Source organism: Odocoileus virginianus, unplaced genomic scaffold (genome assembly GCF_023699985.2).
Source record: "Odocoileus virginianus isolate 20LAN1187 ecotype Illinois unplaced genomic scaffold, Ovbor_1.2 Unplaced_Contig_25, whole genome shotgun sequence".
NCBI classification, from domain to species: domain Eukaryota; kingdom Metazoa; phylum Chordata; class Mammalia; order Artiodactyla; family Cervidae; genus Odocoileus; species Odocoileus virginianus.
In genome coordinates, this window is record NW_027224342.1 from 1,326,469 (window position 1) to 1,353,638 (window position 27,170).

At 40.0% G+C, this 27,170-nt stretch overlaps 1 protein-coding gene across 2 annotated transcripts in view; it reads right to left on the minus strand.

Moving 5' to 3' along the window:
- Positions 1–26,886, minus strand: part of REPS2 (RALBP1 associated Eps domain containing 2) — a 250,518-nt gene extending 223,632 nt beyond the window's left edge. For both annotated transcript variants that reach the window (XM_070464477.1, XM_070464476.1), the window contains exon 1: positions 26,499–26,886. In XM_070464477.1, the coding sequence (XP_070320578.1) occupies positions 26,499–26,732 (234 nt within the window). In that variant the 5' untranslated portion in view covers positions 26,733–26,886. The remainder of the gene's footprint in view (positions 1–26,498) is intronic.
- Positions 26,887–27,170: the final 284 nt, after the last annotated feature.

Sequence of the window (27,170 nt, forward strand, 5' to 3'; positions counted from 1 at the left end):
GATGCAAGGGAAGACTTTAAAGCCATCCCCAGGGCCTGACACATAATTGCAAAAACAAGGGGGTCACCCTACATGCTAAGTGTTTTATAAAATTTAATTCATTTAATATTTTCTCAACACCCCTGCATTAATCCAGGTAAACTAGGTTACACCAAAGCAGGGTTTCTCAACTTCAGCACCACTGACATCATGGGACCAGATCATTCTTTGTTGTGGGAGCTATCCTGTGCATTCAAGGATGTATAACAGCATCTACCCACTACATGCCAGTGGCACCTTCCCCAGTTGTGACAACAAACCACTGTCTGCAGACATTGCCACATGTCTCAGTGTGGGGAATACAAAAACACGTCTTATCTGAGGACCAGTGTGCTAAAGTATCGAATAATCACCAAATCTTAAAGGTTTAAACTGACGTTGGCTTTCCCTGCTCATGCTACAAAGTCTATTCAGTACTGGGGCTCTCTCTGCCCAACAGTATTGTCATCTTGTGTCTGCTTAGAACCTCGCCAGTTATCATGGCAGAAGGTAAAAGAGGCATGGCAAACTACATGCTTCTGCCTGGAAAAAGGCACACATCACCACCCCTCACAGCTGTTGTTCAGTCACTAAGTCATGTCTGACTCTTTATGACCCCATGGACTGCAGCATACCAGGCTTCCCTGTCCTTCACTATCTCCCAGAGTTTGCTCAAATTCATGTCCATCAAGTCGGTGATGCCATCCTCTGTCGTCCCCTTCTCCTTCTGCCTTTAATCTTTCCCAACATCAGGGTATTTTCCAATGAGTCAGATCAAGGGGCCAAAGTATTGGAGTTTCAGCTTCAGCATCAGTCCTTTCAATGAATATTCAGAGTTGATTTCCTTTAGAACTTGACTGGTTTGATCTCCTTGCTGTCCAGGGGACTCTCAAGAGTCTTCTCCAGCACCACAGTTCGAAAGCATCAATTCTTCAGCGCTCAGCTTTCTTTATAGTCCAACTCTCACATCCATACATGACTACTGGAAAAACCATAGCTTTGACTATACAGACCTTTGTCAGCAAAATAATGTCTCTGCTTTTTAATACACTATCTAGGTTTGTCATAGCTTTTCTTCCAAGGAGCAAGTGTCTTTAACTTCATGGCTCCAGTCACCATCTGCAGTGACTTTGGAGCCAAAAAAATAAAATAAAGTCTGTCACTGTTTCCATTGTTTCCCCATCTATTTGCTGTGAAGTGATGGGACCAGATGCATGATCTTAGTTTTCTGAATGTTGAATTTTAAGCCAATTTTTTCACTCTCTTCTTTCACTTTCATCAAGAGGCTCTTTAGTTCTTCTTCACTTTCTGCCATAAGGGTGGTGTCATCTGCATATCTGAGGTTATTGATACTTTTCTTCCAGCAATCTTGATTCCAGCTTGTGCTTCATCCAGTCTGGCATTTTGCATGATGTACTCTGCATATAAGTTAAATAAGCAGGGTGACAATATACAGCCTTGATGTACTCCTTTCCCGATTTGGAACCAGTCTGTTGTTCCATGTCCAGTTCTAACTTGCTTCATGACCTGCAAGAAAGCAAGTTCTAACTTGCTTCTTGACCTGAGAAATACAGATTTCTCAGGAGGCAAGTAAAGTGGTCTGGTATTCCCATCTCTTGAAGAATTTTCCACAGTTTGTTGTGATCCACACAGTCAAAGGCTTCAGCATAGTCAATGAAGCAGAAGTAGATGTTTTCCTGGAACTCTCTTGCTTTTTATATGATCCAACAGCCCCTCACAGGCTACTGGCCAAAGTAAACCCATGGCAAAAGATGATATAAAGAAAGGGACACTGAACATCTGTAAGCAATTATGCAGTCTATCAATCCCTAAAACATCCTGAGGTACTAACACCTTATACAGGAAGAAAGGTATTCACAGCTAACTTGACAAAACTCACCACAGTCTACCAAGAGTCAACCCAAATCTACCCAACATGCACACAAAAAAATCAAGATTCTCTCCACTTTGACACTGGTTTTCAAATTGTGCTCTATGGAAGTGAACAATTTCTAAAAGTGCTTCAGATATTCTGTAACACTTAATTCATTTTTTATTTTTTAAAAATATATTTGATACTACTTGTAAGTATATAACCAAGAGAATTTAAAACAAACACCCATATAAAAACCTATACAGAATGGGGAACACATGTAAATCCAGGGCTGATTCATATCAAAGTATGGCAAAAACCACTACAATATTGTAAAGTAATTAGCCTCCAACTAATACAAATAAATGAAAAAAAAGAAAAAAAACCTATACATGAATGTTCATAGTGGCATTATACATAAAAGCCAAAAAATGGAAACAATTCAAATATTCAATAGAACAAAATGTGGTATATATCCATAAGGTGGAATATTATTTCACAAAAAAATGAATGAAATACTGGTAAATGCTATAGCCTTAAAAACATTCAGTGGATGAACCTTAAAAACATTCGGTGAAGTCAAAGAAGCCAGACACAAAAGACCACATATTGTATGATTCCATTTATATGAAATGTCTACAGTGAACAAATCTACAGGGACAGAAAGTAGATTACTGGGTGCCCAGGGCTGGAATGGAAGATTGCTAGAGGGATGGGTTTCTAACTGAGAGTAATGAAAATGATCTAAATTTTATGGTGGTCCTGGTAGCACAATCCTGTGCATACAGTAAAAACCACTGAAGTGTACACTTTAAATTAGTGACTTGTATGGTATATGACTCATATGTAATAAAATTATTACCCAAAAAAAGTCTGCCAGAGGACTTCCCTGGTGGTCCAGTGGTTGAGAGTCTGCCTGCCAATGCAGGGGACACAGGTTCAATTCCTAATCCAGGAAGATTCCACATGCCAAGGGGCAACTAAGCTCATGTGCCACAACTACTGAAGCCCTTGCATCTAGAGCCTGTGCTCCACAGCAAGAGAAGCCACCACAATGCCAGGCTGGATGAATCACAAGCTGACATCAAGGTTGTTGGGAGAAACATCAACAACCTCAGATATACAGATGACACAATGAGAAGCCTGCACACTGCAACTAGAGAGTAGCCCCTGTTCACCACAACTAGAGAAAGCCTGCATGCAGCAACAAAAACCCAGTGCAGCCAAAAATAAATAAATAAAATTTTTAAGAGTTAATCAGATTGTGAACTTCATTTAAAATAAAAAGTTTGCCAGAACAGAAATATGTTTTACTTTTTGCTTTGTTTTTCATTGTTGTTATCTCTTTTTTCCAGATCTCTATAAAATAAACATGATTACAATTTTTGCCAACAGATGGGGATAATCATAGTTCCCAGGTACAGGGCTTGGACACACTTTGAAAACCTGCTTCCCTACAGGGAGAAGGAGAAAATGTAATCTGGAAATACATGGTGGACAACTCAGATTCACAAACCTGATGGAGAATAAAACTGAATTTGAAATTTCACTCACAAATTTTTTTTTTCTTTTATAAGGCAGTCCCTTTCACACAATCCACAAGAAACTGAACTGTAAACTTATCTCCCCTCCTATGAATTTAACAGTGTTCTACTGTAATGCAGCCCATCAAAGACCAGAAAACCTTTTCTTCTTAAACTTCTGTCCAAGATAATAACTTATTCCCTGAAGACGAATTCTCAAATGAAAGTCAAAGGTGACTGCAAAGTACTTTGCAGGGCCTGCACATAAGCCAACAGAAAACATGTTTGATGAAAAGCACTTAAGAAACTGCTTTCTTAAATTTTGGTCAAAAGATAAATATGATAACTCCAGTAATCTGCACTCTTATTAGAAAAGAAGTTCTTCATTTTTTGTGCCATGGACCCTTTGGCAGTCTGGTGAAACTTTTTGGATCTATTTTAGAAGTGATGCTTTTAAATACAAAAATAAAACACAGGATTACAATGGAAGCCAATTATATTAAGATATTTATTAAAATACTATAGAAATGAGTAATATAGTAATATATATATACTCTTTTATTATGGCATTAAGTATCATGAAGTACCAAAAACTCTAAAACCTGCCAAAATTTTGAAGTCATGACCAGCAAAAATGATATTTCAAGATATCTGCAACAGCTATAATGCAATATGAAACTGATTTATTGATGACAAAGTTACAGGTGGTCAGGTACAGGTAATTTGTACAAAGTTACAGGTAATTTGTACCTGTACAAAGTTACAGGTAATTTGTTGCCTGCATTAACTAATTAATTAAAATACTAAATATCCATTGTTAGTCAAAATGAAAAGTTACTTTTTTATCCATTCAAGGTCAGGGTCCCCTTGAATTCTATCTGCAGATTCTTCGAGATCTGAGAACCTGTGCAAAGAATGCATGCTTTAAAATGAGCATAATAACCTAAGATGTGAATTCTTCCCATACAGGTGCAAATTTTAAGATGTCTGCAAACCTCATTTAGAATGTTTTCCTTATAAAAGACACCGAAACAAAGGTTGTGGTTTTTGTCTTTTTTTTATACTGAAAATGCCTTGTACCCAGCACACAAGAAAGTGAACATTAAATAAATAAATAGCATCATCTGGGATAAAAGAAGCCAGCCAAGTTCACTTTTATTCTGGACATTCTCTCAACATAAATCCTATTGTTAGACTTGGCTGACTGCCTAGAATTTTATCTGGACTAGCCTTTAACCATAGGAGAGAAGGCAAATTTTATACTACCCCCAGAATTTATCCTCCACCTACCTTCTACACTCCATGAGATTGTTCTCAGATTTCTTAATCAATATTGAAACAAGTAAAATCTCCTGTGGCTATGAATTTTGGCAGTCTTAATGGTATCCATGGAAACGTCCTAATTGAAAACATTCAGTTCCCATTGGATCATCTTATCCCATGGAGCATTTAAGAGAATTCATTTAAATCCTCCCACATATTTGACACCCTGTAAAGAGTCTGGCAGTGCTAAGTACATACATGATATGGGGGGAAACCTGTAATCGGTGCATCCAAAATAATTCTAGAGAATGGCTTATGGACACTCAAAACCCTGACTATGATGTGCTTGCAACACTCGGTAAATTTAGCATTTTGTCTGCAATATAAACAGCACTCTGAAGCTTATCAACAATTTCCTTTTTACTGCATTAAAAAAGGACCATTTATTAATTTATGCCATAGAAGGTAAGAAGTCAGAAACTGGGAGCCCCCTGGCTTCTCACCTTTCCTCATAATTTTGCCTCATGTGTTACTTATTAAATGGTACAAAATTTCTAGTTAGCATCAACACTGCTTTTCCTGCTTTAAAGATCCAGGGCTACAAATAATAAACACAGCATCATAAAAAAATCCAGCTCGCCTATTTTTCTCTTGTCCAAGGCACATCTGTTCTGTGTTATCAATCGGTACTAGTGTGAAGAGGGGAGAAAATCAGACGCAGCCAGTAAGAAAAGCCACTTTATCTTTTTATACACCTCATCTTTATATATATATATATATATATATATATATATATACCTCATCTTCTTTATGTGTAAAATGGTGGTGAGGATGCAGTGACTATGTCTGCCCCGAAACTGAGATAACTGCGCCTGAAGCCAGGCCTTCTCCTCGCCCACCCTGTGCCCCGGTGGTGTTGCTGCTCCTTCTCGTCATGCTCCAGTGCTCACTCAGCAGGAGCGACTTGAGAAAAAAAGGAGACACGAGGGCACAGAGAGAGCATGGATACCAGCCAAGGCTGACAGAGTTTCAATAACCTGGGATTAGAAAAGCTGTACAAATATATTTATTATCAAGATGGTTCAACTGGTCATTATTATCAGCTTACTTTTATTGAGTAAAAGGTTCTGTGCTCACGCCAGATGGCCAGGAGAACATTAGGAAATATTTTCTGAAGGACAGTGCTCAGTAATCCAAAACAAGCCAAAAGCAGAATCCCCTGCTATTTGGATAACCCATCATCCATGGAAAGAGCAGAGGCAATGAAGTGTTTCTTCTTTCCTTCAGGTTTCTACCCTGATTGGGTTATGACAAAATAAAAGGATAACTATCACAACCCCAGTACCAAATCTGTTTGCCAGTATTTCACTAAATTGAAAAATCAAGGCTTTCATTTAATCACCACCTATAAGAGGCACAAGTAGGTCTTCCCTGGTGGTTCACTGCTTTAAAATCTACCTGCCAATGGGTTCAATCCCTGGTCTGAGAAGATCCCACATGCCACAGGGCAACTAAACCCATGTGCCACAACTACTGAGCCTGCACACCCTAGAGCCCGTGCTCCCGACAAGAGAAGCCACGACAATGAGAAGCCTGTGCATCACAAAAAAAGAAAGCCCACATGCAGCAACACAGATCAAGTGCAGCCATAAATAAATGAATAAATGGATACAGAAATCTTCAAAGAAAAGGAACACAAGTATCCAGGGCACTCTATGATGTGAAAAGCCTAAGTCATGTTGTATTTCATCCTCAGACAATGAAATACGGCAGCAAAAGAGATTGGGCACAGACACCAATAGGACATTCCTAAGACCAGTGGTCATGTATGGATGTGAGAGCAGGACTGTGAAGAAAGCTGAGCACTGAAAAATTGATGCTTTTAAACTGTGGTGTTGGAGAAGACTCTTGAGAGTCCCTTGGACTGCAAGGAGATCCAACCAGTCCATCCTAAAGGAGATCAGTCCTGGGTGTTCATTGGAAGGACTGATGTTGAAGCTGAAACTCCAATACTTTGGCCACCTCATGTGAAGAGTTGACTCACTGGAAAAGACCCTGATGCTGGGAGGGATTGGGGGCAGGAGGAGAAGGGGATGACAGAGGATGAGATGGCTGGATGGCATCACTGACTCGATGGACATGAGTCTGAGTAAACTCCAGGAGTTGGTGATGGACAGGGAGGCCTGGTGTGCTGCGAGTTCATGGGGTCGCAAAGAGTCAGACACAACTGAGCGACTGAACTGAACTGAAGAGTAAAGAGGCCAGTTTGAGAGGGGACCCTCCAGTTCCAACTGCCCAACCAATACAATTTAAGATCAGAAATGATCTGGCCAGCTGACACCTTCCAAAATCCCCAACCACCAACAAAACTGTGAGAATGGTTATCACTATAAACCATGAAGTTCTGGGGTGGGTTTTTAGGTGGCAATACAGAACCAAAACAGACACTCTTCATTTCTTGCATGAGTTCTGGTACCATCAGAGAAGTAACAGTGAGGTCACCTGACCATTCTTCCAGATTAGCAGAAAGTGAACAAGAGTCCTTGTAGCTGGCTCAGGAGCCCAGAGTCACTTACCTTCAATCCTCAGGCAAAAGTTCATTTCAGCAGGAAATGGGTCACCTGACTTCTGGCCTATTCACCTCAACAGTGAGGAACTACCCCATTTAAGTGAAGGTCTCCCAGGAGCAAGAAACCTGGAGTAGCACCCTAGAGTAACTGCCGACTCTTCAGATGAATGATCTCTCACCTCTAGGAATCCTCTCTGTGTGAACCTCCAGAGAAATCCTATTCATGGTTTGGCAGGCACCTAACTATTTATGGATTATGCAGCCTATCAAGTTGCTAATCTCTCAAGAGCAGGACACTCATAGGCTAGCCCAGGAGTCTCTTGTCCATCTACAGCCCAACTGAAGAAAGGAATCTGCTAAGTCTCAAGGTATTGTCAAATTTGCTAAAGAAAATGAGACACCCAATACCATACAGCAAAGGACTAGGTGACTCGCCTGGGCAATGTTATTGTTTGAATATTTTCAAATCTATACTTTCATCAGCTCCAGCAAGCCAGGCCATTTGGCTGTTCTACCTATATACTGTGCTACTATTAAAAGTAGTTCTATAAATATTCCTAATAAGGTTAGAAGAATGATTGGGAGTGGGTGAGCCCTCAAAGAACACTGATGACTCCTTACTAAAAATGAGGAGTCCTTTCTAGTCTGCAAAGTGTTTCACAGTTTTGTCTCCAAACACCCTTTGGAGAGAAGTTAATTTTGTTATGTTCCCTTTACAGACAAGGGAATAGGGACACACAAAGACCACAGTGGTAAAAAAGATTTTATGAACCCTGGGTCTCTAACACTGTTAGAATTTATATTCAAATTGAAATATATATCAAGGCATGTACAAAACCATGGATGATGAGAATGACTACATCCAACTGGTAAATAGCCAAGATGGAAAACAAAGGAGAGAATATAAACTCTGGTCTGCCACCAGGAGTAATTTCACCTCATCATGCCTTTACCCCATCTAAAACACCCAACCCCAGAGGTACAGATTATCAAACTAATGACTATTTCTGTTACCTTTCACAACAGAACTGCGTCCCTTACCAGGTTTTAGAGCTACTATATAGTAACTCAGGGCAAAATTCAGAAATTGCCCCACATTATATGGCAAGTAAATTTTTATCATAGTTCTGACATGCGCGCAAAAGTCGAGTGATTTTTTTCCCAGATAACACAGGAAGTTGTTTATTCTAAAACACCATTTTTATGGCATATAAAATAAGGTTACCAGGAGCTGGGGGTAGAGGGGCAATGGAGAGTTACTGCTTAGTGAGTACTCAGTTTCTGTTTGGGATGAAGAAAAAGCTCTGGAAATGGACAGAGGTGACAGTTACACAACTTTGAAAATGTACTTCATGTACTGAAATGTACACTTAAAATGGTTAAAACAATATATTTTGTGTATATTTTACTACCATACAAAAATTTTAAGGGAAAAAATGCTTGCATGAGGAACCTCAACAGTCGTGAATGGTTAAATCATATATTAACATTTCAAAGGTAGAAAATGACTCAAGCAAAAAAATTAAAACAGTTTGGAGGACAGATGAGCCTGGCAGGCTACAGTCCATAGTGTCACAAACAGTCAGATGTGACTGAAGCAACTGAGCATGCACACTTGTGTCAATCTGAATGATTTTGAAAGCCTTTTCGATCAAAATTTTTCAATCTAAACACTGGATTTAGCCACTGTAAGAGGCTCCATTGTACTGATCACTCTAATACTTTATACCTAAAAACACTTCAGACTTAAGATGATACTTAAAACAAATGATTAAAATTTAAATCACCAATGAAGGGCAACGAGACATCTTATGCCCCCATGCATTCATTACCTGAGAAGAGCACGCCACTGATGCAGTAACCAGACAAAAATGCATGATCTTCATCTAAACGAGAGAAGCCACCAACCAAACCCCAATGTGGTACATTCTACAAGATAGAGTCATGAAATGTCATTGCTCAGAATGTCAGTGTCACAAAAGACAAAGCTTACAGGAACTATTTCAGGTCAAGGAGACTAAGAAGCCATGATAAATTCAACTTGTGATCCTGGGTTGGATTCTGTATCAGGAAAGAACAAAAAGATTCCTACAAATAATATTTTAGGGACAAGTGATGAAACTGGGATATAGGCTTGAGACAAAGTACTGTATCAGTATTAAATTTCCTAAATATGATTAACTTATCTCTCCTTGCTATTCTCTGGAACTCTGCTTTCAGTTGCATTTATCTTTCCCTTTTTCCTTTGCCTTTCACATCTCTTCTTTTCTCAGCTATTTGTAATGCCTCCTCAGACAACCATTTTGCCTTATTGCATTTCTTTTTCTTGGGGATGGTTTTGGTCACCACCTCCTGTACAATGTTATGAACCTCCATCCATAGTTCTTCAGACACTCTGTCTACCAGATCTAATTCCTTGAATCTATTCATCACCTCCACTGTATAATCATAAGGGATTTGATTTAGGTCATACCTGAATGGCCTAGTGGTTTTCCCTACTTTCTTCAATTTAAGTCTGAATTTTGCAATAAGGAGTTCATGATCTGAGCCACATGTAACAAGACATATTAACATTAGGAAATTCACAATACACTGCATCATCATAGAAAGGATGCATCATCATTTTTTTAGTAACCTTGCCAGAAATGTATGATCTTATTCAAAAAGTTTGAAGGACATTCTGCAAAATAACTGATCAGTACTCTTCAAAAGTGTCATGAAAGTTAAGATTAAGAAACTGTTACAGACTAGATGAGACTAAGGAGAAATAACAAGTAAATTCAACATGGGATCCTGCATAGTATCCTGGAATAGAAACAGACCACCAGTGGAAAAAGGTGATCTGTAGTTTGAATTAAGGTCTGTAGTTTGGTTAATAATATTGTAGCAATGTTAATTTCCTTCTCTTGATAATTGTACTATGGGTATATAAAATGTTAAAGTTAAACAAACAGGGAGATAAATAGAACTCTGTACTATTTTTTGCAGCTTTTCTCAAAGTCATTTTCTGTAAATGTCCCTTGGGTGACCGAATATCCCTACTGGGTTGAATATACATGTTAACCTCTGCTCTCACTCAAAATGCCACTACAATAATGATACAAGACCAAGAGAAAGGGAAAGAAGAATAAAATCACAGTTACTAGAAAACAGATGGACATACAGTGACTGCAGGAAGTGGAAACCAAAAAGGTCAACTCATAGAACAAACTCTGGGAAAGGACCCAACTCCCTCTGAGGTGGTAGAGCTCAAAGCAGAATATAACAGTATTTCCAACCTAAGACACCAATGTTTCAGGTAGCACTAATCAAATGCAGCCAAATAAGATGTAAAACTTTACCACTTTGCATTTATCTTAGACTTATTATAGGAGCTCTTGTAGATTTAGATTTTTCATTTATCACTCACATATTCATAAAAAGGAAAATAAGCAAAATTAATTGTTCAAGGTTTCCCTAAAACTTCCTCACATTCAGAATAGGACTTCTGTCAATCTTTTTGACTAAGAATGGTCAATGTCCCTATTTTCCACAGTGCTATCCTCTGTGCCATCAATAGCATTCAGTGATGCAGTATTTCTTAAAAGAATCCAGAAAAAGAAACTGGAACCATTAGTAGTCAGCTCTGAAATTAAGTAAAGTGAGACTATTTTTGACTCCTGCTTCAAGTTTGCTGCTAAACACTAAGGAAGCAGCCAACTTACCACACTAAGGAAGCAGCCAACTTACCACCATTCTCACTATCCTCACCACTATCTCCTACCCATTCAGTTCCTAAGAGTTAACAGTGCTCCACTGCAGACTCCAGTATCCTCTCCCAAGCCACTAATGCCCAGTCTGCAAGCTTTGATGAAATTTAAGATGCCACCAACTGTGAAATGTCCTAAGTTTAACTGATGGGGGAAAAGGGAACATGTGCCTCAAAAATAAATAAAACAAATCAAAAAAGTGTGGTACTGGTATAATGATAGAAATACAGATCAATGGAATAGAATGGACAATCCAAACAAAAGTGCTTATCTTTATGGTCAATCGAGTTTGGACAAGGATTCCAAAACCATTCCATGGGAAAAGAATGATCCAAGGACAACTTTACAACAAATGACACTAGGACAACTGGAGGGCCATATACGAAAGAGTGGCACTGAACCTCTACCTCACTATATATATATAAATTAACTCAAAAGGGATCAAAATCTAAATAAAAGAGTTAAAACTGCAAAATTTTTAGAAGAAAACATAGAGATAAATCTTATGACTTTTGTTTGGGAAATGGTTTCTTAAATACCAAAAACAGAAGTAACAAAAGCAAAAAGTAAATAAACTCATCAAAAATTTTAAATTGTATGCTTCAAAGAATAACATCAAGAAAGTAAAAAGACAACCCACAGAATGTGAGAAATGTTTAGGAAGTCACTTACCTGATGGGAGACTTGTATCTAGAATATATAAAGAACTTAGTACCTTATAAAAACAAATGATGCAATTTAAAAATGGGCAAAGGGCTTAAATAGACATTTCTCTAAACAAGATATATAGATGGCCAATAAGCACATGATATCATCAACATCATCAGTCATTAGCAGAATACAAATTAAAACTACAACAAAATCCCATTTCTCATCTACTAGGATGGTTATAATAAAAAAGGCAGACAATAACAAAGGTTAGCAAGGATGTAGAGAAATTGAAATCCTCATGTGGGAATGTAAAACAGCATAGCACTTTGGGAAAGAGTTTAGCAGTTTCTCTAAAGATTGAACATACAGTTATGTTCAATTGACCTAGCAATTCCACTCCCAGGTAATTAACCAAGAGAAATGAAAACATATATCTACACAAAAACGTGTACCAAAATGCTCATAACAATATTATTCATAATAGTCAAACAGTAGAAATAACCTAAATGTCCATCAACTGATGAATGGATAAATAAAATGTGGCATGTCCATATAACAGAATACTACTGGCCCATAAAAAGTACTGGTACATACTACAACATGGATGAACACTGAAAACAGTGGTGGCCTAGGTATACTGGGACTGGGGGTGACTGCTAGTGGTTACAGGGTTTCTTTGGGGGGTGGTAAAAATATTCTGGAAACAGGGTGTGAAGAAAAGGGAACCCTCCTACACTGTTGCTGGGAATGTAAATTGGTGTAGCCACTATGGAGAACAGTATGGAGGTTTCCTTAAAAAACTAAAAATAGAGTTACCATATGATCCAACAATCCTACTACTATGCATATATCCAAAAAAGGTGAAAACTCTATTCGAAAAGATACATGCACCCCAATGCTCACTGCAGCACTATTTACAATAGCCAAGACATGGAAGCAACCTAAATGTCCATCAACAGAGGAATGAATAAAGAAGATGTGGTACATATATACAATGGAATATTACTCAGTCATAAAAAAGAACAAAATAATGCCATTTGCAGCAACATGGATAGATCTAGAGATTGTCATACTAAATGAAGTCAGACAAATATCACATGACATTACTCATATGTGGAATCTAAAAAATAATACATATGAACTTATTTACAAAATAGAAGCAGGCTCAAAGACACAGAAAACAAACTTATGGCTATCAAAGGGGGAAAGGGATAGGGAAAGATAAATGAGGACTTTGAAGTTAACAGATATACACTACTATATATAAAACAGATAGGGAATTCCCTGGCAATCCAGTGGTTAGGACTCCATGCTTCACTGTTGAGGGCATGGGTTTAATCTCTGGATGAGGAACTAAGATCCCACAAGCCATGTGGTGAGACAAAAAAATAAAATATATAGATAAATAATAAGTATTTACTGTATAGCACAGGCAACTATATTCAGTAACATGCAATAACCTATAATGGAAAAAAATTTGAAAAATATATATATATATACATACAGGTACACAAACTCACATATATATAATAACTGAATTACTTTGCTATGTACCTGAAACACAATATTGCAAATCAACTAGTCTTCAAAAACAAAGAAAGAATTCTCAAACTAGATAGTGAATATGCTAAAAACTAAATTGTACACTTTAAAAGGGTAAGTTGTATGGTATGCGAATTATATATCAATAAAGCTGTTATTTAAAAAGTGGGGAAACAAGAGAAAAAGGAGAAAACATAGTTTTTAAATAATTTCAAATGTTCCAAAGTTGATTATGTTGAGTTTATTAAATTCAACAGGATGAATGTAGAAGATGTAATCTTGATCATATAGAGGATTTACTAAACTAAAATAGCATAATTAGCACAGGTGGTTTACTTAGGATTATTAAAGCATCAAGTGTTTATATGTTGGCTGAAAGCCCAAAAGTAGAAACCACTATAGTTGGAAGTAAATAGAGCAGGGGGAATTACAATTACTGACCAAGTGAAGAAAACGTATTAACTAATAATAATGATAAAATTCATTAGGCTCCCAGATTTGGGAAGGGTTATGAATATCCATTACAATAAAAACCAATATGGGTATAGAAAAAGAACTGAAACTGAGTATATTTGAGACATGCCATAGCACATGAAACTCAGCTTGTAAAAACAGTAAAAAGTGGAAGAAAGGAATGTTCCCAAAAGAGAACCTATACATAAATCCAATCTGCTTTTAGTATTCAGTACAATCTCCCATTCTAGATGTAGAAGCATATACAATAGGTGTTGCAAACTTCAGTAAATACTCTAGGTCCTATGGGCTATACAGTCTCTGTTACAACTACTCAGCCCTCCAGTCTAGGGTAGATAAGCCATGGACAATACGTAAACATCGAAGTGTGGTTGTGTGTTAAGGAAACTCTGTTTACAGAAACTGAAATTTGAGTTTCATACAATTTGCAAGGGTCATGAAATATTCTTTTTACTTTTTCCCAACCCTTTAAAAAGTTACAAATCATTCTTAGCTCATAAATCATACAAAAAAATATAGGTGACAGGATGGATTTGGCCCACAGGCTGTGTTTGGCCATCCCCTGGCAGAAAAATGCTTTCAGTTATCAGAAACACATCAACACAGCAAGAAGGAGCAATTAAGTCCTACATGGCACAATACTTACTCACCAGAAACCAAAAAGCATACTAATAAGTATGCTGCATCTGGAAAATAGTGACAAAAACATTTCAGAATGTTTATGGGTGAGTTAACACACACAAAAAAAGTTCTAAAAGTAGTACTGGGTACCCAGCAAGCCACTTAACAACTATTTCTGATATTATCAGCAAAAAGATATTCATACTGACTCCAGGAGAAAATATTCAATACAATGGGGTAATGATTCCATTTCTGCAATAGTACAAAGTATATCAGAATTTAAACATTGACTTTCAAGTCTAAAACTCCAAGCCACAGTATTTCTTAAGAGAGTCTAAAATTCTCAAAACTAGAGTAAAGTTTATTTCAGCAATAGAAACCTGCTATATACATGTAAGACACATTTCTAGAAATAAGGTGAGAAGATGACAAATGTTTGAGAGTTATCACTCTACTAAATTGCCCAAAGGATTTTTTTAAATAAAGATCAAATGTAGGGTCGAGAATTCTTCCTTGGCTATACATGATATCAATGCTCAAACGAGCAGGGGAAACTCACGTTCATCAAATATCTGTTCCATTTAAGAACCTACAAGAAATGAGTTTTTGATCAACAGCTCAGAGCTCATCTAGTCCGCCTGACCACTTTCTACTTTTGGGTTTATAAGAACATGGCACTTAGGAAGAAGCATTTGTTGAAGAATGAGAGAATTATACTACTTGCTCCAGACTCATTCCGGTGTTGCACACCCTCTAGCACCAACAGAAAGAGAAGCCACTTCCTTATCACCATGAGAGGTGGCTTCAATCATCATATTTACCTGACCTGCAAAGGAAGACTTATAACACACAATTAAACAGAGCACCACCACCTGCCCTTTACAGATGAAATCACATTTTGAGACAGGGAAACAAATCAATGCTCATTTCTATTTCACAATCGTAAACAATGGAACGCTGACAAAGCACCCTGCTAAACATTCACCAAACCACCTGTCACCAACATCACCCTTGAACACAAAGGGCTATTTTTATGTAGTACACTACTGAGATAGATAATATCCCATTGCCATGGCAACAAGTTTTCCAGAAGATTTGCTAGCCCATAAAGAATGCAAATGAGAACGAAGCTATTTCTTTGCATTTGAGTTTACTATGCAGTATATGAGGAGGATTCTAGGATTTTATGAGCCCTGGTTTGCTCAACAGGGCCTTGTTGGTTTGAGCAATGTACACACACACACACACAGAGGAATCCTATCCTTCAGAAAAAAGAAAAAAGCTCATGTAACGTAAGGTCATATGCCTAAATGTTATAAGACACTTTCTACTGCCCTGAATTAACTCAGCTCCAGTCCCAGGGTGCCCTTTCCCACCACGTACAGCCAGTCCTCGCAGAAACTGCCAGAGGGTCACTCCATGGCTATATGTTTCCCAGTGCCCTGAACAAGAAAAAACACTGCAATCCGTGGAAATGACTGCCCCACTCTGATCGAAAAGCTCCCGTGCGCACAGCCCCTGTAGCCTCAAGGCCTCCAGTGAGAAGTGGGAAGAAGCCCTCTCAGCCCTCCTAGAGGGCAGGGCTGCAGGACCACAGGCCCACCGAACACAAGTGGCCTCTCTCACCTCAAACCAGCCATGTCCCTTTCTTCGAAGGATCCAGAGTGCTGGGTTCCAGCCCAGACTGCACCCTGAGCTGGCCCTCCATCTGTCACCCAGAGTCACCCCCGGCCCACTGGCCCACACTCTATCCAAGAGGCGGGCCTCTGTGAGCTTCTACATGCAGGCTCCCATGCTTCCAGCCTCCAGAACGGCAGCCAGCAGGGGACAGAGCCGGCCACATTTATCCCTCAGCCCCCCACCCCCTCACTGCCAAGGACATTCGTGGTCTTCCAGACTACTGTCCGTGTAGGCAAAGCACCCTTCACAGTTCCAGCAGCAACACAGGCCAACTGCCACGGCGGCTGCTCCACACCTCAGCGTTCCTGCTCTCAGTAAACCCTCTGGGCATGCCGTGCCTGAAGGCTGCTGATGACCCCAATTTCTGATGACTTCCTTGGCCTCAAAGTTGAACTGGCTTGGCCCTTAGACAGTCCCATGTTCTGCTTCACCCTACCACAGACACACCTCAGAAATGGTCCAAACCATCCTCAGACACGCACCCAGAGAATCACCCCTTCAAGCAATAACTCCCACACTTACACAGAACTGTCATGGAAACAACAGCCACTGGGAGGTCATCAGGAAACACCCTTTCCTTTTTAGTTTGTCTCTAACAAAAACAATTCCATAACACGACACTGTAAATCAACTATATTTCAATAACATAAAATGTTTTAATTATTTAAAAATAAAAACAAAGACTGGTAATTCCCTGGTGGTCCAGTGGTTAGGACTCCATGATCTCACTGCCAAAGGTCTGGGTACAAGCCCTGGTCAGGAAACTAAAATCCCGCAAGATGCGCAGCATGGCAAATAAATAAATAAAAACAAAGACTGAATTCCAACTCAAATAAATTAATAAGAAGTCACTTATTTGCATGACCTTGGGCAAGTTACTAAACCTCTGCACCTCTGTTCTGCTTTCTTCAAACTGGGGATGATAATATCAATCTTGTGGTTTGGAGTTAAATGACATGAGCCTCTACAAGTTACGTGTGTGTGTGCTCAGTCATGTCCAACTCTTTGTGACCCCGTGGACTGTAGCCCACCAGGCTTCTCTGTCCATGGGATTTCCCAGGCAAGAATACTAGAGTGGGTTGCCATTTCCTTCTCCAGGAGATCTTCCTGACCCAGGGATAGAACCCACATCTCCTGCATTGGCAGGAGGATTCTTTACTACTGCGCCACCTGGGAAGTCCTCTACAAGTTACAGGACAAGGTAAAATACATGGTGATCAGTTAATAAATGGAAGCAGCTACCATGATTGTATATATGCAGACACCATGTATCTACAACCAGAGTAGATTCTGCCCCCTGGCAATGTCTGCAAACAGTTTTGGTTGTAACAACTGGGGAAGGGATAGATACTAGCAGCTAGCGAGCATAGCCCAGGAATGCTGCTAGACATCCTACAATACATAGGACAGTGTCACTGCAAAGGATGACCTGGCCCCATCAGTGGTGCTGAGATGGAGAAACTCTGATCTAAAACAAACAATAAATTAAAAGAAGCTAAAACATCCATGTGCTAAATTTCACACACTTCACTTCCATTGCCATCTCTCAATAACAGGATGATAAAATTACCAGACTGCAGAACGTATGCAAAGGATAGGAGTCCAAACATTTTAAAATAATTTTAAAGAGATCCTAAAGAAAAAATAAACTCAAAAGGCTAGTATACCAAACATCTTCAGGGGCAAAAAGCTGTTCATGTATGATCATCTGTTTTTCACAAGGCTGATCCTGAACTAAGCAAGAAACAAAGAGATCATTGTATTAAATATGTTCTTCTGAAAGCATCAGGGGCAAACATTACACATTTAAGAAAACCTGCTTTTAAAAAAACAAAAACAATTCTTAATTGCTGGCATTTATGGGATTTACTTCAATTAGTCAGGAAATTAACACAGGTAAAACACTTAATTATCCCCAGAAGGCTGAACAAAGATATTTTTCTGTAAACCAAGGGCAAAGTGTTACAAGTGAATTAAGTCAAAGCAAACATTTACTACTAGCCTAATATTAATGGCCTCTCTTGGTCCTGAATTAAATTATTAGGATAGTTGAGTTTCTCCAGCCTGTAAAAATCACTTTTTCCTACAAGTCCATGTTCCAGCCAGCCTCTGAATTAGACATAATAAGTGGTAAATAAAACAGGCCAAACAGCCATGCTCCAGAGGGGTTCTCTGGAGTGAAGCAAGACTGAGAGAACCAGATAGGTCAAGAGCAGAGAAGGTTCAAAGCCCGGGCTGCAGCAGTGACTTGAGAGTGAGGTCCTAGAGGAAGTAGCTGAGCACCCATTCACTCTGGGCTTCCTTCCCCTTTACAGGGCAGATGGGGCACTGGAGGTGGGAGTGGACCACAAGAGCCTGATGGAATCTCATTCCTGACCTAGAATTGGCAGCAGTGTTGCTACCATTCTGACTTTGGAAACAATGAGCAACGAAGAACTGGAATTTCTAGACACCTCATAATTCTTTTGCAAAGGGCTTCTTAACAGTTTTTGTGCTTCGACCCCTGTGGGCAGTCTGCATGGACCTCTTCTCAGAATAAACGTAAATGCATAAAAGTAAACACTTAAAATACACATGATTATTAGGAAACCCCTGATAGTTCAGTGATTAGGACTTGGCACTCTCATTGACAGGACCTGGGTTTGATCTTTGGTTGAGGAATTAAGATCCCACAAGCTGAGGGGCGTGGCCAAAATAAAATAAAATACACAGGATTATAGACAAAATACACTGAACTACAGCTACCAAAATATTAAAAAAAAAAAACAAGTCTGTGGTGGAAGTACATGTGTTTTTTAACACAATGATAAGATCAGTCAGCTGATTGTTTATCATCACTGAAATACCTGAAACAACTGTAATATGATTTTTAAAATTCTATTTCTATCAAAGAGACAATCCAAAAAATTCCCAGAGACAAATGAAAACGAAAGCACAACAGTCCAAAACTTACGGGACACAGCAAAAGCAGTTCTAAGAGGGCAAGTCCCACACCCTAGGAAACAGCTCAGTTCTGAGCAACCCAGCATGACTACCTTATGGTCAGGGTCCCCTTCTTGTGGCTTCTCGTGTCCTTACATGGTGGGAAAGGCAAGGGATCTCTCTGGAGCCTTTTTTATACAGTCTTAATCCCATTCATGAGGGCTCCACCTTGATGGCCTAAGCACTTTTCAAAGGCCCCAGACATGTACCAAAGCAAAGAATGATATAAATACAAAATACTAGACACTTTGCCTTCAGGAAACAGAAAGTTTGAAAATACCTGCTAAGGAACCAAACCCTCTTTAGAAAGTTACCAATAATTGCCAAAACAACTACAGGGAATTCCCTGGTTGTCCAGCAGTTAGGACTCAAAGCTTCCACTGCCAGGAGCCCAGGTTTGATCCCTGGTTGGTTAACTAAGATCCCCAAAGCCACATGGCACAGCCTAAAAAATAAAAGATTCAAGACTTCCTCAAAACCAATTTTCTATATTCTTAAAGTAAGGCTGTTATGAGTGTGACAGGAGGACAATGTTCAAACCCATCTTGTATTTCTAGTCTTCACTTTGTTACTTCTTCAGTCTCCCTATTGGTTTCCTCTACTTTACGTTAAAGACTAGCTCGATGATATAAAACCATCATTCACTCTTGCCATTTAACCATAAGTCATCAGTATTAAACACATATATGGTTCCATATCCTGTGACCACTCCCAGGTGCCCTCAAAGATAAATTCTATGAATCATATGATGTCTGAGACTTGCTTCAGGTTAAAATAGGGGGCAAAGAACAAAAGTAGGAATGCAGATGGCATGGAATTGACCATGTATTGATGGTTGTTGAGCAGGGGTGGCAAGTGCAGAGGAGTTTAATGTATTAGTCTGTTTGCCTGAGAGGTTCCATTTTTTAAAAAATGAGAGAAAAGCAAGCCTATGAAAGTCTAATCCATTAACTCAAAGGTCCTCTAACACTCTCAAGAATATAAGTGTGCTTTTTGATATCTATGAAGCATTGTAATGTTTGTACATGTTTAGAACAGTCCCCTAATCATTAGACACTAACAAAGAAAAATGCCACCTACTTTCCATAGGCATAAAGGCCTCATAAAATAATGAGTCATTGTACGAGTAAGTAATGAAGATTTTTTAAAAGGAAGCATAAATGAACTGTTGCTACATGTGTCAACAAGGACAAACCTCAGAAACAACAATGAGAGGAAAAGCAAGTTTTGGAAGGTTACACAGAGTGCTATATTCCTTTTAAGTTAAAAAGCCATACAAAACAATTTATCATTTTAGTGACATGTATGTGTATATACGTATGTGTGTGTATACACACATATGTATGCACACACACTATATATATACATACACACACATAAACATGTAATAAAAGTAGAAAAACTTTTCTAATCATGCACACCAAATTCAGGACAGTAGCAACCTCTAGGGTGAGGAGGAAGGAGAATGGGACCAGAGAAGGGCTCACAGGAAACTTTCACATTAATTAGGCTGTTTTACATTTTATGCTGAGTAGTGGGTACACAGTTATTGTTGGGTAATGCTCTAGTTTTACACACCTGAAAAGTTTTTTATAAGCGTCCACAAGCTACTATTATGCAAATATCCTCCTTTTAACCAAACAATGGTTTGGCTCCGGAACTTCCTTAACCTGCGGGCATTCATTCTCTTTTGCAAAAAAAGAACACTTTATCTGAAACAGCACAGATTCTAGGTTACTGTTTTAGCTTGCTGGCCTCTATCTCCCTAAAGCATATGTTACAAAGGGATATGATATAAAGATGTAAAAATAGAAAATTGTTTTATTTGCATTAAAAAATAGCTCTAGCTAATAATCTAGCAACTGGAAAAAGTTCGCAGGAATTTTGGTTTTTGCCGAGTTTTTTTTAAATGATTAAACAGTTGCGTCAAAGAATGTCAGGAAAACCTTTAAATATGACTTCTTCCCAAAGGTGAGTCTATGTACAGGAATTTTTAAAATATCCTCTACTTCTCATAGCTTTCTTTTACTTTTTTACTTCAATCAAAGCCACTCAAACAATCAGACATTATTTACAAGCTTTTTTCCCATTTAATGATTTCCCCTTATAATACAGAATCAACAGTATTTTATAACTATTTCCTTTAAAGTCTGAGTTAACTGGCAAGTCAATGAAAGACAAATACCATATGCATGATCTCAATTTTACGTGGAATCTAAAAACAAACAAACAAAAAACTGGAACTCATAGATAAAGAGAACAGTTTGGTGGTTGCCAGAGATGGCAGTGGGTGAAATGGGTAAAGGTGGTCAACAAGCACAAACTCCCAGTTATATAATAAGTAAGTCCTGGGGATGTCAGGTACAGCATGGTGACTATATTTGATAATGTATATTTGAAAGATGTTAAATGTAAATTACAAAAGTTCTCACCACGAGAAAAAAATTTTTGTAACTGTGTGCTGATGGATATCAGTGATCATTCAACAATACATACAAATTTTGAATCATTATCTCATATGCCTGAAACTAGTATATCATATTTCAATTATATCTCAATAAAAAATACATTATCTCAAAGCAAGGAGTTAACCATCATAAAAATGAAAACTCATTATGATGACTACCTGAAATATGCACAACATTCCTAAAGACTAAGACATCATCCTAAAGGATAAATATTATAAAGGAGTCTATGTTGTTGTTCAGTCACCCAGTCGTGTCCAAGTCTTTGCGACCCCATGGACTGCAGCACACCAGGCCTCTCTGTCCAACCCCCATCTCCCGAAGTTTGCCCAAGTACATGTCCATTGCATCATCAGTAATGCCATCCAGCCATCTCATCCTCTGACTCCCTCTTCTCCTTCTGCCCTCAGAATATTGTATACAGTTTGTTAATTCATTACATCAAACAGAAAACTTGCCAGTTTCAGGTGGATACTTATGTTCCAGCTGTTATATTTTCTTACTCAAATTCTGAAAAATAAAAACATATGCACTGTGGGAATTCCCTGATGGTCCAGTGGTTAGGACTCCAGGCTTTCACTGCCAAGGGCCCAGGTTTGATCCCTGGTCATCAGGGAACTAAGATCCCACAAGCCTCTTGGCCAAAATAAATAATAAAAACCATCCGCATTGGAATGTAAGCTCCATGAGGACAGGGATTTGTGTTTGATTCACAGCTGAAACCTCAGCACCTAGAATAGTGCCTGATGCACTAAAGAAACTAAAATACCTCAAATACATGTCCAATCCAAGTCTATGCATTCTAGTAAAATTCTGGCCTTTCAATACAAATGAAATACTTCTTAACCTGAAAAACCAATCACTCTAACATTTGTAATTCTTTGTCCTGAAGTATTTAAAACTATTTACCTATTTCTCATTCATATTTACTGTTTGTAATTTAAAAGTATTTTATTCTAACATTTTTCTACCCCATACTAGAAACCTGTTTTAAAATAAATCAGCACCTCTTACAGAGAGACCAAAAGGCCTTTTAAAGTGGGCTATTATGACACATTAAAATATAATTCAAAACAGAAAATTAGCTTTTCTGTTCTTTAGTTTGCCAACAAAGGTCCATATAGTCAAAGCTATGGTTTTTCCAGTAGTCATGTACAGATGTGAGAGGTGGACCATAAAGAAGGCTGAACACCAAAGAATCGATGCTTTCAAATTGTGGTGCTGGAGAAGACTCTTGAGAGTCCCTTGGACAGCAAGGAGATCAAACCAGTCAATCCTAAGGAAATCAACCCTGAGTACTCAATGGAAGGACTGATGCTTAAGCTCAAATACTTTGGCCACCTGATGCAAACAACTGACTCATTAGAAAAGACCCTGATGCTGTGAAAGACTGAAGGCAAAAGGAGAAGAGGGCGGCAGAGGATGAAATGGTTGGATGGCACCACTGATAGAACAGACACGAACTTTGGGCAAACTCCGGGAGATGGTGAGGGACAGGGAGGCCTGGTGTGCTGCAGTCCATGGGGTCACAAAGAGTCAGACACAACTTAGCAACTGAACAACAACATCATGATGCATTAAAATACAATTCAAGATGGAAAATGAGCATATGGAAAGATCCTAAGCATCATATGTCATTAGGGAATTGCAAATTACATCAACAAGATACCACTACATACCTTCTAGAATGGTGCAACTCTAGAACACTGACAACACCACATGCTGATGATGATGTAGAGCAAGAGAACCTTTCATTCATTCCTGGGGGAACTGCAAATGGTACAGCCACTTTGCAAGAGAGTTTGACAGTTTCTTACAAAACTAACATTCCTACCATATGAGCCAACAATCATGCTCGCTGGTATTTACCCTAAGGGGTTGAAAACTTAGGTGCACACAGATGCTTATAGCAACTTTATAACTGCCAAAGCTTGAAAGTAACCAAGATGTCCTCCAGTAGGTGAATGGATAAACTGTGGTACATCCAGACAACAGAATATTATTCAGCACTAAAAAGAAATGAGCCAACAAGCTATGAAAAGACACAGGAATATTAAATGCATATTACGAAATGAAACAAGCCAATCTGAAAAGATTACATACTGTGTGATTCGAACTACATGACATTCTGAAAAAAGGCAAAACAATGGAGACCGTAAAAAGATCAGTAGTTGCCATGGCTTGGATGTAATAGCAAGGGATGAATAGGGCACAAGGGACTTTTAGGGCAGTGAAGCTACTCGGTGTGATACTACTCACGCTACTCAGTATGATACTACAATGGTGGATACATGTCATTACACATCTGTCCAAAACCAAAGAATGTACATCACCAAGAATGAAACATAATGTAAACTACGGACTTTGGGTGATCATGATATGCCAATGCAGGTTCAGCAATTATAAAAAATGTATCACTCTGGTGAGGGTATTGATAATGGGGGGCTGGGTATGTGCGGAGCCAAAGTGTATATGGGAATTCTGTGTACCTTAATCTCAATTTTGCTGTGAACCTAAAACTGTTCTGAAAAGATAAAGTCTGTTAAAATATATATATATATACACACACACATATTTCAACTGAAAAAAAAATCCCTAAGATAACTCACTTACATAACAAAGTAACAGGTGTAGTGATTTATTTTTATTCCAAGGAGGAGACAAAATAAGATATTTTTATAGAACATGTACTTCAGGTAAGATTTTCAATCTTCCTGGAACATTATGGTAATCTTAGTTGTATGCCTAGTAAGAAGAAAAAAAATCCGTTACCATAGAAACTACCAGGGCTAGTTAGTGCCTCCACAAATGGGGCAGTTATACCTGTTGGACCACTTAATTAAACTTACAAGTTCCTGTTTAACAGGGAAAGGCTAAAAACATCTACATCTGTTTTAAAGACTGATACACTTATGGGGTAATGAAAGTCAAGATAAATTGAGTGCTCATGCACGTACACACACCCAGACACACCACACTACACACAACCAACGTGGTTAGTACAAATTAGATGGCTGCGGGCTTTGTTTGAATCCCTTTCGATTACATTACTCTGTCCAGGATGCCTTCGATGTTCATTGTCACCTGTACAAAGATTGCTCGATTACTGCACTGTGTCAGGTTGGGCTTCCCGGGTGGCTCAGTGGTAAAGAACCTGCCTGCCAATACAGGAGACACTGGAGACAGAAAGAGCCTGGTGGGCTACAGTCCATGGGGTCACAGAGAGTCAGACACGACTGACACACAGGTGAATGGGGAAGGAAGTCTTTTGTTATGCTGGGCTGCATAAGGGAGCTCTAAAGCTCAAAGAGATTTATTACAAGCAATATTCTAGGGATGTCCCCTCTTGCCAGCATCTTTTGCAAGAAGGTTTCAACTAGACATCAAAAATACAATCTCATTCATACAAAGGCACTGTGCCTTGAGTTCTTTTTAAATCTCAAACACCCTGGGTTCTAACACCAGGAAAGGCCCCTCCCCAACTCCTTAGAAGTCAATCAACATAATTCAGATTTAATATGCCTACCATCTCTTATCACACTCCATGCATTACTGACAACGAAATAAGCCTTTTAACAGATGCCCACTTACTTAACAGATGTCACTTACTTGCTGTGTGGCCTGTCACTTATTCCTCTTTCAGTTGAGAAGTAGCAACAGCATTTAATAAATTATGCTTGGGAGTATTCTGAGGGCCTCATGTAATAGCCATGGTTCATGTTTTAAAATATTGATTTTCCTCTACCTGGTCAAGTTCAACTGCTCAAGAGCAGAAGCCAAACTGTCTCCAAAGCAAAGACTTCTTAAGAGACAAACAGCCATGTTAAGGTCTGTGGATACTAATTACATTTTCAGAAATCTTGAATTCTGAAAAGTGAGAGATTACAGAGTGGCTAAAATTATGCTCAAACAGACAGACATACGCATGCTCCAGCAGTATAAAATGCAGTCTTAAATGATTTTTTTTTAAATCTACAAACAATGATACTGCAAGTGAACCATAAAACCCTCAGTACTCCTTTTGAACTGGATTTTAAAATATCACTCCTCACTCTAAATATACAATTGATGTTAACTTTCAAACTGCCTCCAGCTTTTTTTTTCTTTTTATTTTTTATTGAAGGATAATGGCTTTACCGAATTTTGTTGTTTTCTGTCAAACCTGACTCCAGCTTTTAAGGAAAACTTCATTTCAGACTTGGGGCCTGATATTAAGAATCTTATCACAACGAAGTGCTAGTAACAGCAGAACACAGACAAAGATGCGTATCGCTCCAGGAAAGCACAAAAGGAAAACTGCATCTACTGTGCATCATCCCCCTCCTCCTTTTCCAGGTATGGAGCAGCCAAAAGGAGGCAGCTATGACACACGTTACTTGGTAATTCTATTTCAAGTCCAAATAATGGTAAGATGGGAAACTACAACTGTCCCTCACCGTGAATGTCTGGGAACCACGTCTAGTCCTAAATAGGAAGCTTAGCTCTGCCTTGACAGATGTCCTCTTGCAGCCCTGTGTCCCGGTTCTGCAATTTGTCATTAAGCTGTTCAGTTTAACACTAATATGCAGAAATACGTCAGTACGCGAATGTACAGTAAATTCGTGTATATTACGAGTAGTATATAAAGCGGACAACATTCAGTCGTGGGCCGCCGGCCACACACACACACCCTTCAAGTTCAAATCCTGCAAGGCACCCAAGCGCCCACTCGCCCAGGAGAGGGAAGGGCAGGAGCGGCAAGCAGAGGTTACTCCAGACACCAGCCAGAACAAACACTAGTTACCGAACAAGGCAAACTTTGGGTCTGGGAGGCTGCAGAGACCCCAGAAACGGCCGGGGAGAGGAGGGAGTGTCCGTCTGTCTCAGCGGAGGAAGATGGGGGCGCACCCAGCACCGCTGAGCTGTGGAGGAGGCTGGTGTCCCCTGGGGAACAAGGGCGTCGCCGCCATTCTAGGCTGCGAAGCCACTCTCCGAGACCTGGCCGAGGCCTCCGGGTGCCTGTCGGCGGCCCTGTCGCCCCACCCCGCCCCCTAGTCCCTGCAGAAATGGTCCCCAAAGACTCACAAGGGCAGGGGTGCGGGGACCTACCTGGTGCAGCGTCTCGGCGGGCAGCTGCGACGCCCGGAACAGGTCGGCGACCGGGCCAGCGGCTGCGGTGGCCGCGCCGGGGGCAGCCCTGGCGGCCTCAGGGGGCCCGGGACCGGGGCCCCCGCCTGAGGCGCCGGCGCAGCGCGCGAAGAGCTCAGAGTAGTACTGCTGCTCGCTCTCGCTCAGCAGCAGCGGCGGTCCAGAGCCGCAGAGCCCGCCCGCCGCCGCCTCCATGGAGCCTGAAAAGGGGACAGGCGAAGCACCGTCCCCGGCTAAGGCGCCGCCGCCTTCACCACAGCCTCCGCCGCTCCAGCCTCGGCCTTGGCCGCCGCTGCCACCGCCCCCACGCCCCGCAGCTGCCGCGCGACCGCTTCCTCCCGGCGCGCGCCAGCCCCGCCCCCGGACTTGAATGTTGTGCCTCCGCCGCACGGCACATGGAGACAGGCGCGGCACGAACCAATCGCAGCCTAGGATCGCACCATGGCCCCGCCCCCGCCCCGCCCTGCCCCACCGCGCTGGGCCAGGTAACTAAACTCGGCGCGCAGCCTGCTAGGCGAATGGTCACCTGCTCCGCCCGCGCTGCAGAATCCAAAGAATCCACAGTCACTCCGCGTCCACTCTGCGCGAGAGAGGCATCTTTGGTTCTTCTCCCTACCTGGGAAGGGAAACATC